Source organism: Piliocolobus tephrosceles, chromosome 13, assembly GCF_002776525.5.
Source record: "Piliocolobus tephrosceles isolate RC106 chromosome 13, ASM277652v3, whole genome shotgun sequence".
In the NCBI taxonomy this organism is placed as follows: domain Eukaryota; kingdom Metazoa; phylum Chordata; class Mammalia; order Primates; family Cercopithecidae; genus Piliocolobus; species Piliocolobus tephrosceles.
The window spans coordinates 15,116,894-15,131,053 of NC_045446.1; the positions used below are offsets into that span (position 1 = coordinate 15,116,894).

A 14,160-nucleotide genomic window follows, 5' to 3' on the forward strand; every position below is an offset into this window, starting at 1 on the left:
CATTTTACTTCCTTTTTGGTTCTCTTCCATCTTCTTTAAATTTTTTTTTTACAACTAGCATGTGTTACTTTTACAAAGAAAACAGAGCTATTTGGAGAGGATGAGAAATAATATTTTTTGAGATCGAGAGATGCGTTTTCAATATTGTTAAGTGAATGAAGCAATTATGGTATAATCATGTGTGTGTGTGTGTGTGTGTGTGTATGTGTCTGTGTGTATACACACAGATATCTCCAAAAAAATATTACCAAGCACATTTCCCAGGGTCATTCAGATGATCAAAGGAAATAACATTTGAGAGTTCCACACCTATGTGTTCAAATACATACAAGTATTGATGATTGACATCACCAGCATTTTCAATCACTTTCTGTGAGACCTAGAGATTATATTGACACGTGTCCCTGTGTACCACTTGGTCTGCAGAGCCTTTTGAGGTTCATTAAACTGAAAATAGAAGCCCACAAGGGATGGACACTCTAAGTGAAGAAGATCTAGCCTTGTATTTGGTGGAGAATCCCTGCTCCTCGGGGGTTCCCAGACGCCCTCACCTAGCAAGATCTCTCTGCCATTCCTTGGAGAAGAGAAAACTTGTAGTTCTGGGTCTGCCTCTGAGAGACCGCGTCAAAAATTCCCACTGGCACATTCCTCAGCTCTGAGAGTCAGGATTAAAGCCAGTTGAATCTTAAGACAGGAATCTTCCCAGCAAAAAGTACCCTCAAAGCTTTGTTACTTACAACTGGCTGAGAAGTGCTCCTGAGAAAGCTGGCCAGAAGCAACAGATGAAAAAAGGAAACATCCCACAGCCACCATTCCCGCCAAGAGGTCTCCAACACCAAGCTCATGGGTGGATAGTCTCTGTTCAACCACAGGTAAGTGGGCTGGGGGTGGGATCCTATCACCAATAAGGACTCCGACTCCTTTATCCTCCTTCTTCACGAGTCAGGCCCAAAATTCCTCAAAATTCCCAGGCAAATAGGAAAAAAAAAAAAAATCAGAGCTTAGAACCTAGAAGCAGCATGAAGTAAATATGAAATTATTTTCCTTGGGATTATGTCCTGGGCACTCTTGTATTTCATGGCTCACATTCTCCCTGACACAGCCTAATTGCTCTTAGCTTCAACTGCCAGTTCTATTGTATATATTAGAGACCTCAGACCTTCCAACCTGATTCGGCCGTCCTCCTCACACTGACATCTTCAGTCCATCACCAAATCCAAACATCTCTCAGATTCATTTATCCCTAGCTATGTCCACCACCCACACTCCAGTTTAAGCTGTAACTCCCACCAGGATGACTTCAATATCCTCTCAACAATCTTGCCCATCCATTGACCCTCCTCCAATCATTTATTTACATCTGCATTCAGAGTGATCTTGTCAAAAAGTAAATATGACCATGTCATCTTCCTGGTGAAAATTATGTCACGGTATCCCATTAAAAAAAATTTTTTTTTTTGAGACGGAGTTCCACTCTGTTGCCCAGGCTGGAGGGCAATGACGCAATCTCAGCTCACTGCAACCTCTGCCTCCCAGGTTCAAGCAATTATCCTGCCTCAGCCTCCAGAGTAGCTAGGATTACAAGCGCCCTCCATCACGCCCGGCTAATTTTTTATTTTTAGTAGAGATGGGGTTTCGCCATGTTGCCCAGGCTAGTCTCGAACTCCTGACCTCAGGTGATCCGCCCACCTCGGCCTCCCAAAATGCTGGGATTACAGGCATGACCCACTGTGCCGGCCCAAAAAGAAACAAATTCTTTAACATGGTCTAGGGTACTGGATAACAGTTTAGGCTCTAGAACCTGACCACCTTAATTCAATCCCCAGCTCTGCCTCTTATTAGCTGTGCCTGTGGGCAAGTTACTTGGCTTCCTTGTGCCTTGATTTCCTCTATGCAACATGGAGATTTCGATAGTACCTCCCATAAGGTGGCTGAGAGGATTAAATGGGCTGGGCACTGTGGCTCAGGCTCACTATGTGCCATGCTGTGTTCCAGGCACTGGGGATATAGTGACAAATAAAATTGAGAAGATTCCTGGCTGAGTATGATGGCTCATGCCTGTAATCCCAGCACTTTGGGAGTCCAAGGCAGGCTGATCACTGGAGGCCAGGAGTTCAAGACCAGCCTGGCCAACATGGCAAAACCCCGTCTCTACCAAAAATACAAAAACTAGCCGGGTGTGTTGGCATGTGCCAGTAGTCTCAGCTACTCAGGAGGGTGAGGCAGGAGAATCGCTTGAACTGGGGAGGCAGAGGCTACAGTGAGCCGAGATCGCACCACTGCAGTCCACCCTGGGCAACAGAGCAAGACTCCGTCTCAAAAAAAAAGGATTAAATGAAGTTAAAGGTATTTGGAAACAATGCCTGACACACAGTAAGCCCTCAATAAATGTTACAAAACACTGCCTCCTGCTTGCGAGGCTCAGCCATACCACACTGCCTCTCTCTTTGCCCTTTACCTACACTGGTCTTTATTCAGCTCCTCTTCCTCACCAGCAACCCTGAGACCTCAGGGTCTTTGTGTACGCTGTTCCCACTCTTCCTTCCTCTGGAAATATCTTCTTAGGGAAACCTTCTTGACCTCCCGGAGCCAAATCCCCCAGTTTTAGGCTCACAACATTGGGCACCTCTACTTCAGAGCTACTGTCCCGGCTGCAGTTTTTCAATAACGTATGTGATTGTTTCACTCATGTTTGTCTCCCCACCTTAAGTCTAAACTCTGCAAAAGTAGGCACCATGTTTTTTTCTTGTGATTGTATCCTCACCTCCTACACAGTGCCCAGCACACAGTAGATGCAAAATAAACATATTTTGAATGACTGAATACATGCCCTCACATCTCCATCTCCTGTAGGAAACTCCCTCCTAAGCTTCAGAACACTACACCCACCAGTCTCCTGAACTTGTATATTACACTATCCCAGACTCAATGCATCCTTCCCCAAACCTGTTACCTGTTAGAGGAAATGACGCCACTATTCACCCATGTACCTAAATTAGGAATCGGGAAATCAGCTCTGATCCTCTTTTGGGCCACACATCCAACCAACGAGCAAGTACTAATAAACCCATCTTCTAAAGACTTCCTTAATCTTGCTATTCTTAATCTCTCCGAGGGCAAAGATCTTGTCTACCTTAATGACCGTTGTGTCTCCAGTACTAGTAATAGGACTTAACTGTTCGTGAATAAATAAAATAACACTACCCTAGCTAAGGCCAGTATGATGCGTTGCCTGATGTATCTCCCTGGCCTCTCTCTAATTCATTTTTACATCTGAGTCTGACCACGTCACCATCCTGCTTAAAACCTTTCAGCTGCTCCCCACTTACGGGACTCTGCCTTCAAAGCCAGTCCTCCAGAGGCAAAACAGTGTTTTCTCATGGTTAACAATGACCAGGACTGGTTAACAAATGTTTATTTTTAAAAAGGAAGGAATAAATAGTGCCCAGAATACTCTGGTGGTCCAAAAACATCAGTTTCTTCTCCCATTCCCTAAAGCTCTTCTTATCAAAAGGAAAATGATTTATGAAAACAGCTGAGACTACAAACTACTAAGCACTGTGTTTTACAGACAAATATCAAGGAATACAAGTTATAAACCAAACCAGTGAGTTCCCTAGTGTCCTCAAGAAAAGAGCAGAGCTATCAGAGAGAGAACTGGAACCATCCATGGTTCTGTAATAGATCCATGGGGACAGGAGATCTTCAGAAATTCTCAGAGATTCTCCCATCTTCAGATGGGCTCCACTTTCATAAACCTCCCCTCTTCTGACCTTGACAAGCCTCCTCTCTTCTGTCATGCCAGAACACTTCAACATTCAGCCCAAGTGCATTCTCATTGTCATGGCGGCCTCTCCTCAGAGTCTCAGCAGGAGAATTGGAGGAAGCCATTCTCCTGCTCTTTCAATCAGGAATTATTCCTGTGAATCCAGAGTTCTCCAAGGCTCTATCACACATCACACCCCAGTGTTACAGCCAACTCATTCCTTAAGGATATCAGCTTGCTAGAGATGTGTGAGCCCAGCTCATGGGCCCACGGAAGAGACAAGCTAGGCAAATTGTCCCTGCCTGCTTCCTTCTTGTTTTCTCTCTGCTGAGGTCTTTAAGGACCACAATAAACAGCATCTCTCTTTCCTATGCAAATTCTGAACAAATTAAGAGAGAAGGTGTAGAAGCAAGGCAGATAAGGGGCAAAATGTTACCTGCATCACTGATGAAACTTTTTAATGCATAACATGATTCATACCTGTAGGGTGAGTGGTCTTAAAACTGAGCCCCAGAATTACACACACTTAATGACCAGTTTTAAGATCTACATTACAGAGAAGCAGAACACAGCAGAACCTATGCTTCCTAGGAGCAAAGAAGAAGGCAGAACAGAACTATACAAACCCAATCTCTTCTATGAAACTCACTGATCACAAGACGCACTCACCCTCCAAGAGAGGGGGGGTAAGAATATTATATAACAGATATCTATCCTTCCATATAGAGGGAAACATCATGATAAAGAAGCATCCCCTCTGATGCTCTCTGCAGCTAAAATCTGCTCAAATGGTTTACATTTCAAAAGGCCTGAAGTTGTCAATAAGATGCTGATAGCACAAAACCACGTTACAGGCTTTGATTAGAAGCCACCTATTTCTAGCTACCCCAGAATGCTGTAAAAGAGGCTCTGCCTTATTCCTTCTTTATTCCCAGCCATTTGACAACCAGTATACCATGGGCACCAAATAATCAGAGCAGACACCCAAGCAATCAGAGCAGACGCTTACCATTATGCTCTACAGGACCTTACCCTTGGTTATTTGAAAACCTAGATGATGAGGATCCCAAGAGGCAAATTTGTGGGAGGATGAGAACACTGGAGAGAAGTTTCACTGGCATGGAGTTTACGAGGGTATGCCCTTTGACCTTTGCTCCCTGCCTAGAGATCTCCAGCACCTATTCTGCCATAAGAACTGTGTCCTTCATACACTCGTAGGTTCATCGTACCAGTATTCACAGTAGCCAAGATAGAGAACCAGCCTATGCCCACCAGCGGTGGACTGGATAAACAAAACGCAGTTATACATACACCAAGGAATACTACACAGCCATAAAAAGGAACAAAATCATGTCCTGTGCAGCAACATGGTTACAGCTGGAGGCCATAATCCTAAGCAAACTAACACAGGAACAGAAAACTTAATACTGCGTGTTCTCACTTACAAGGGAGAGCTAAACACCGAATACATGTGCACACAAAGATAGGAACAACAGATACTGGGGACTACTTGATGGAGGAGGTTGGGAGGGGGACGTGAATTGCAAAACTACCTATTGGGTACTATGCTCACTACCTGGGTGATGAGATCATTTGTACACCAAACCTCAGTGACATGCAATTTACCCATGTAACAAACCTGCACATGTACCCCCTGAAATAAAATAAAAGTTGAGAGAGAACAAGGAATTGCCCTTCACTGGATGCCAAAGCCACAAGTCTGGCACGTTCTACTGCCTTCAGGTCTTCTTGGCTAAAACAAAAGCCCTTGGTCCTTTCACATGGTTTTGTCAAGCTGGATTTCCACATTTGCTGTAGCTACCTGTTCTCACAGTCACATATTTTTCTTAGTAACGAACAATAACACAGACTTTGTTTTCTTTTGTTTTTTTAATTGATACATAATATTTTACCTATTTATGGGGTATATGCATTTTTTACATACATGGAATGTGTATTGATCAAGTTAAAGTATTTGAGTTATCCATCACCATGAGTACTTATCATTTCTACGTGTTGGTAACATTTCAAGTCCTCTCTTCTAGCTATTTTGAAATACACAAATACATTGTTGCTAACCACAGTCACATCACTCTGCTATCAAACATTAGGACTTATTTCTTCTATCCAGCTCTAAATATGTACGCATTTGCCAACCTGTCTTCATTTCTCTTTCCCACCCTCACATTCTTCCCTGCTTGGGGTAACCATCAGTCTATTCTCTATCTTCATGACATCAAGTTTCTTAGCTCCCACATCTGAGTGAAAACATGTGGTATTTGTTTTTCTGTGCCTGCATTGTTTCACTTAATATGATAACCTCAGTTTCATCCATATTTCTGCAAGTGATATAATTTTATGTTTGTGACCAAATAGCATTCCATTACATATATATACCACATTTTCTTTATCCATTTGTCCATTAAGGGATACTCATGTTCATTCCATATCTGTGCTATTGTGAATAGTGCTGTAATAAACATATGAGTGGAGGTATGTCTTTAATTATTCTGATTTCTCTTCTTTTGGATATATACATAGTGGTGGGATTGCTGGATCATATGGTACTTCTATTTTTAGTTTTTTGAGAAATTTTCAGTATTCCAACCAACAGCATATGAGTTCCCTTTTTTCTATATCCTCACCAGCATCTGTTATTTTTTGTCTTTTTAATAATAACCATTCTTGGCTGGATGCAGTGGCTCATGCCCCTAATTCTAGCACTTTGGGAGGCCTAGGTCAGCTGATCGCTTGAGGTCAGGAGTTCAAGAGTAGCCTGGCCAACATGATGAAACCCCATCTCTACTAAAAATACAAAAATTAGTGGGGCATGGTGGCACATGTCTGCAATCCCAGCTACTCAGGAGGTGGAGGCATGAGAATTGTTTGACTCCGGGAGGCAGAGGTTACAGTGAATAGAGATTGAACCACTGCACTCCAGCCTGGGCTATAGAGTGAGACTCTGTCTCAAAAAAAATAATAATAGTCATAGCCATTCTAAATGGGGTAAAATGATATCTCATTGTGGTTTTGATTTGCATTTCCCTGATGGTTAGTGATCAACATCACTATTCATCATGGAAATGCAAATCAAAACCACAACGTGATACCACCTTACTCCTGCAAGAATGACCATAATCAAAAAACGTAAAAAAAATAGATGTTAGCATGGATGTGGTGAAAAGGGAACACTTTACACTGTTGGTGGGAAACTAGTACAACCACTATGGAAAACAGTGTGGAGATTACTTAAAGAACTAAAAGTAGATCTACCATTTGATCCAGCAATCTCACTCCTGGGTATTTACCCAGAGAAAAAGAAGTCATTACACGAAAAAGATACTTGCACACTCATGTTTATAGTAGCACAATTCACAGTTGCAAAAATATGGAACCAGCCCAAATGCCCATCAAAGAGTGCATAAGAAAATGTAGTATACACACGCGCGCGTGCACATGCACACACACACACCATGGAATACTACATAGCCATAAAAAGGAATGAAACAGTAGCATTTGCAGCAACCTGGATGGAATTACAGACCATTATTCTAAGTGAAGTAACTTAGGAGTGAAAAACCAAACATCATATGATCAAACTCCTGGGTTCTGACTCGTAAGTGGGAGCTGTGAGGACTCAAAGGCATAAGAATGATACAATGGGCTTTGGGGATTCAGGGCAATGGGTGGGAGGGGGTGAGGGATAAAAAGTCTTTTATATATCATTTGAAGTCAAGTAGTGTGATGCCTCTAACTTTGTACTTTGGGCTAAGAATTGCTTTGGCTATTTTGGCTTTTTGGTTCTGTATCAATTTTAGGATTGAATGTTCTATTTCTGTGAAAAATGACATTGGTATGTTTACAGTGATTGCATTAGATTTGTATATTGCTTTGGTCAATATATTCATGTTAAGTACATTAATTCTTCCAGTCCATGAGCATGGATGACTTTCCATTTATCTGTGTCCTCTTCAATTTCTTTCCTCAGTGTTTTGTAGTTTTTCTTGTAGGGATCCTTTACCTCCTTGGTTAAACTGATTCCTAGGTATTTTGGCTGCAGTGCAGTGGCACAATCATAGTTCACTGCAATCTCAAACTGCTGGGCTCAAGCAATCTTCCCACCTCAGCCTCCCAAGTAGCTGAGACTATGGGGGCATGCCACCACACCCGGCTAATTTTTTTATTTTTTGTAAAGATGGGCTCTTGCTATTGCCAAGGCCGGTCTTGAACTCCCAACTTCAAGCAATCCTCCTGCCTCAACCTCCCAAAGTACTGGGATTATAGTCATGAGCCACCACATCTGGCTTATTTCATCTTTTGTACTATTATAAGTGGGATTGCCTTGATTCCTTTTTCAGCTATTTCATTGTTGGAGTATAGAAACACTACTGATCTTTATATGTTGACTTTGTATCCTGCAATGTTACTAAATGTGCTTACCACCTCTAGGAGTTTTGTGGTGGAGTCTTTTGCTTTTTCTAAATATAAGAAATGTAATCTGCAAAGAGGGACAATTTGACTTCCTCCTTTCCAATTTGGATTTGTTTGTTTCTTTGTATTTACCTGATTGCTCCGAATAGGACTTCTAGTACTATGTTCACTAGAGTGGTGAATGTGAGCATCCTTTCTTATTCCAGTTCTTAGAGGAATGGCCTTCAACTATTCCCCATTCCGTATTATGTTAGCTGAGGGTTTGTCATATATAGCCTTTACTGTTTTCCTCTATGCCTAGTTTGTTGAAAGTTTTTATCTTGAAGCGACATTGAATTTTATCAAATGTTTGTTCTGGCCAGGCACGGTGGCTCATGCCTGTAATCCCAGGCTTTTGAGAGGCTGAGGCAGGAGGATTGCTTGAGGCCCGGAGTTCAAGGACAGCAACATAGAAAGACCTCCATCTCTATTTTTTTAAATATTTTTATAATAAAAATTTTTTAAATGTGATGTTTGTTCTGTGTCTATTGAGATGATCATATGGTTTCTGTCCTTCATTCTGTTCATGTGATATATCACATTTATTGATTTGCATAGGTTAAACCACATCACTGTTTCCCTGGTATAAATCCTACTTGTAAATGGCATATTATCTTTCATTCAGCCTCAGCTTTTCTTTGTTGAGAAACTTCTGTGTGTCTGTTTGTTTTTGAGACAGGGTCTCCCTCTGTCACCCAGGCTGGAGTGCAGTGGTACCATCATGGCTAACTGTAACCTTAAGCTCCTGAGTTCAAGCAATCTTCCCACCTCAGCCTCCCAAGTAGCAGGGACTACAGGTGCACATCACCATGCTTGGCTAATTTTGTGTGTGTGTGTGTGGCGGGGGGGACAAAGTTTCACTATGTTTCCTAGGCTGGTCTCAAACTCCAGGTCTCAAGTGATCCTCCTGTCTCAGCCTTCCAAAATGCTGGGAGTACAGGTGTGAGCCATTGCACCTGGCCAGGAAATTTCTTCATTACTGTTTCAATCTCATTACTTGTTATTGGGGTTCATGTTTTATATCTCTTCCTGATTCAATATTGATAGGTTGAATGTTGCCAGGGATTTATCCAATTTCTCCAGGCTTTCCCATTTGGTTAGAGTATAGTTACTCACAATAGTCTCTGGTGATGTTTTGTGTTTCTGTGGTATCAGCTGTAAAGTTTCCTTTTTCATTTCTGATGTTGTTTATGTAGGTCCTCCCTCTTCTTTTCTTGGCTAATCTAGCTAGCAGTTTATCAATTTTGTTTGTCTTCTCCAAGTACCAACTTTTTGTTTCATGGATCATTTGTTTTAGTTTTTGTTGGTGGTGTTTTTTGTTTGTTTTTTTGTTTTTTCAGTCTCTATTTTGTTTAGTTCTGCTCTAATCTTTATTATTTATTTCCTTCTGCTAATTTTGGGCTTGGATTTTTTTTCTTGCTTTTCTAGTTCCTTAAGATGTATCATTAGATTGTTTATTTGAAATTTTTTTACTTTTTTTGGGAACCTCGCTCAGCTCCCAGCCAATCTTACCAAACAGGAATCTCAGGATTCCTTCTTTGCTTGAGGTATTTCCTATCACTTTTCTGTTGAATTCCAGTGTTCTCTCCTGGACGATCTAATCAAAGTGTGATTATCTGCTCACTGTTTTGGTTCTTCTTAGTGGAGGAGGCAAATATAAAATGCCTTTGTCAGCCATCTTGAAAAGTCCATCTGTTTTTGTTTATTTCATTTTCTTTTTGTGGATTATTAGTTCAGTCAATGGAGAGAGATCAGTAAAGCCCCATCTTCTGACAATTACCCAAGAGTTCTCTCTCAAAGCACCACATACTCACGAGGCAAAAACATCCCTAACTGGGTATATTCATTTTTGGGGGCTGCTACAAAAAAAGCAACACAAACTGGGTGGCTTAAAAGAAAAGAAATGTATTCTCTTGCAGTTCTTGAGTCCAGAAGCCTGGAACCAAGCTGTGAAGCTGTGACAGGATCATGCTCCCTCTGTATCCTCTAGAGCAGTATCCTTCCTTGCTTCTGACAGCTGCTGGAAGCCCCAGGCACTCCTTGACTTATGGCAGCCTAACTCCTATCTCTGCTTGCATCTTCACGTGGCCATCTTCCCTTGTCTGTCTCTTCACTTGATGCTGTCCTTGCTATATCTCTGCTTTCTTTTTTTTTTTTTTTTTTTTTTTTAAGACAGAGTCTCGTTCTGTCACCCAGGTTGGAGTGCAATGCCACGATCTTGGCTCACTGCAAACTCTGCCTCCCAGGTTCAAGCAATTCTCCTGCCTCAGCCTCCTGAGTAGCTGGGATTATAGGTGCCCACCACCATGCCAGACTAATTTTTGTATTTTTTGTAGAGACAAGGTTTCACCATGTTGGCCAGACTGGTCTCAAGCTCCTGAAAAGTGATCAGCCCGCCTCGGCCCTCCAATGTGCTGGGATTATAGGCATGAGTCACTGCACCCAGCCAGTTTTCTTTTCTTATGATGACATCAATCATGTTAGAGTAGGGTTCACCCTAATCAAGTGTGACCTTACATTAACTTGATTAAATCTACCAAGATCCTACTTCCAAATAAGGTCACAGTCACAGGTACCAGGAGTCAGGATTTCAACATTTCTTTTTGGAAGATACAAGTCAACACACAACACTGGGAGAAATCACTGTACTGCACATTCTAATGACTGAAGGCATCTGATTTCCTGTGTCCCAGGCCTAGGGGACTAGCACTATTGGAGTCTCTGCTTCCAAACATGACCCACACTGATCCTTTCAATTATTCCCTCTCTGGGGCAACAGACCAGGCCTCCAATACCCACTGCAGATGCTGGTTCCCTGTAGAACAGGAAATTTGGGAACAGAAAATGATTCTAACTACATAATAAGGATACAATTACTAGAACAGGCTGAGGTTTTTTGTTTTGTTGTGTTTTTTTTTGTTGTTTTTCTTTTTTTGATGGAGTCTTGCTGTGTCACCCAGGCTGGAATGCAGTGGCACAGTCTGGGCTCACTGCAACCCCCGTCTCTTGGGTTCAAGTGATTCTCCTGCCTCAGCCTCCTGAGTAGCTGGGACTACAGGTGTGTGCCACCATGCGTGGCTAATTTTTTTGTATTTTTACTAGAGATGAGGTTTCACCATGTTGGCCAGGCTGGTCTTGAACTCCTGATCTCAGATGATCCACCCACCTCGGCCTCCCAAAATGCTGGGATTACAGGTGCGAGCCACCACACCTGGCCAGACTGAGTTCTAATTCCACTTTCCTTATGTACTAGCTTTGTGACCTCACATAAGTTGATCATCTCATTAAATATAAATGGGCATAATATTTAAACAGAAGGTATGTATGAAGTTTCAATAGCTGCTTTAAAAATGAATTAATACATGGCTCATAGCAGGTGTTCAAGTCTTACTAGTTCCTCTCCCTCTTTCCCTAGCTGCCTATCCTGGGGATATTTTAAAAGCTTTGGGCACTGACCCAAACTCTAGGGTACACACGTGTCTTATTTGGTCTCTCTGCAGTGACATGCACACCATGGTGGAGAACCACACCCAAGTCACCTGGTTCTGCCTGCTGGGACTTAGAGAGCAGGAGGAGCTCAAAGGCATCTTCTTTGTGCTCTCCCTGCTCATATATTCAGTCACTGTCATGGGCAACCTGGGAATGATCACTCTGATCCATGCAGACCCAGAGTTCCACACCCCCATGTACTTCTTCCTGGGCGTCCTCTCCTTCATAGACTCCTTGTTTCCCACGGTGGACACCCCCAGGCTGCTGGAGAGCTTCCTCATCTCAGGCCAATCCATCTCCTTTGCAGGCTGTGTGGTCCAGATGGCCCTCATGACCCTCCATGGCACTGCTGAGTGTCTGCTCCTGGCCATCATGGCCTATGATGACCAATTCACCACTATCTGCCACCCTCTCCTCTATCACACTATTATGTCCCAACATCTGTGTGTCCTCCTGGTGGTGACCTCCTATACTGTTTCTGTTGCCAATTCATCTTTGCTGACTGGGTGCATCTTTAAGCTGCCCTACTGTGGCCCCAATGTCATTAACCACTATTTCTGTGGCATCCCTCCTGTGCTTCATCTTGCCTGTGTAGATATTACTGAGGGTGAGACCATTATCTTCTCATCGTGTGTCTTGCTCATCCTCTTTCCCATCACCATTATCCTAGTCTCCTATGCCTACATCCTGATGACCATTTGCAGGATGCGCTCCCTGCAGGCCCAGAGCAAAGCTCTCTCCACCTGTGCCTCCCACCTCACCATCATCTGCTTCTTCCATAGCACCATCACCTTCACGTATGCTCAGCCAAGCTCTCACAACTCCATGGAATACAACAAGGTCATGTCTGTCTTCTATACTGTGATCATCCCCATGCTGAACCCTCTGATCTACAGCCTGAGGAATAAAGATATCAAATATGCTTTGAAGAGGAGATGCCTGTGAAAGTTGTCTTCATAACCAAGTGTGGAGCATTGAGAATCCTATCCCAAGCTGTAACATGGTAGCCACAATACAAAGTATGGATAATATTAACCCTTAGATAGGGCAAAGTATATGCCAGCACTAGTTTAAACACTTCACACATTATCAACCCATTTAATCTTCACAACAAGTGTATGAAATGGGCACTATTATTATCCCTTAGGAATCTGGAGCACAGAGAAGCTGAGTAACTTGCCCAAAATCACACAGCTGATAAGAGGCAGTCTGGTTCCAGAGACTATATTCTCAACCAATGCACGGTACTGACTTTTTCTGATGACCACATCTCAAAAAAGAACAATGGCAGCATTCCTTAAATTCCAGATATCATAAGGAGAACCTGGATCACGGCATTATAAAGTGGTATGGGAGGTTTGCCGCTGTATGGGAGGTTTGCCTCGATCAGCTCGGGAGGCTTGCATTTATTCATTAAGATTAGTTAACAGTGCCATGTTGGTGTGCACATGTACCCTAGAACTTAAAGTATCATAAATAAATAAATACATAAATAAATAAATAAATAAATAAATAAATAAATAAATAAATATAAACCTGAAAAAAAATTAGTTAACAAAAGCTTCAGTGAACACCATTAGAGGGTGGTTGATATTGTGGACTTCCCGAGTAAAAAGTATACATCAAAGGCTTAAGGCTTAAGACCACATGAGTAAACAAGTTACCTAGAGAACTTCCCCACATCCCATTGTTTACTACTTTAATTTATTTAACTAAAGGTAATGGGACCAGGCCGCCTTCAGCCTGGTCTATTACCGAGGTCTTATGAAAACACTCAGGCCTTCCAAAAGGGTTGTGGCTATCGTAACTAATGTTTTTCCCACCAGCCTGATCGAACCCCAACATCAGGGACCATGGGGTTTGGAGCCTCTGCACCCACACCTCAGTTCACCTTGCCTCTGACTGACTCCTTCTCTTGGCCTCTGTGTGATGTTGAGTCAGTCACCTAGACCCTGATCCCCCATTTTCCCAAGTGAAAACGAGACAGTAACACTGTCTCGTTATACTGATAAAATGGACAGTATATCAGTCCATTTTCATACGGCTATGAAGAAATATCCAAAACTGGGTAAATTATAAAGAAAAAGAGATTTCACGGACTCACTGTTCCACATGGCTAGGGAAGCCTCACAATCATGGTGAAAGGTGAAGGAGGAGAAAAGGCACGTCTTACGTGACAGCAGGCAAGAGAGCATAAGCAGGGGAATTGCCCTTTATAAAACCATCAGATCTTGTTGAGACTTATTCACTACCATAAGAACAGTATGGGAAAACCCACCCCCATAATTCAATTACCTCCCACTAGGTCCCTCCCATGCCTCATGGAGATTATGGGATCTATGATATTAAATAACATTTTGGCTGGGCGAGGTGGCTCACATCTGTAATCCCAGCACTTTGGGAGGCTGAGGTGGGCAGATCACCTGAGGTCAGGA

At 42.5% G+C, this 14,160-nt stretch overlaps 1 protein-coding gene across 1 annotated transcript; it reads left to right on the plus strand.

Annotated features, from left to right (window-relative positions):
* Nucleotides 1-11,749: 11,749 nt before the first annotated feature.
* On the plus strand, nucleotides 11,750-12,670 carry LOC111544968 (olfactory receptor 476-like). The gene is made up of 2 exons (XM_023215846.1): nucleotides 11,750-12,314; nucleotides 12,396-12,670. Exons 1-2 carry the CDS (start codon nucleotides 11,750-11,752, stop codon nucleotides 12,668-12,670), a joined length of 840 nt encoding a protein of 279 aa, XP_023071614.1.
* Nucleotides 12,671-14,160: the final 1,490 nt, after the last annotated feature.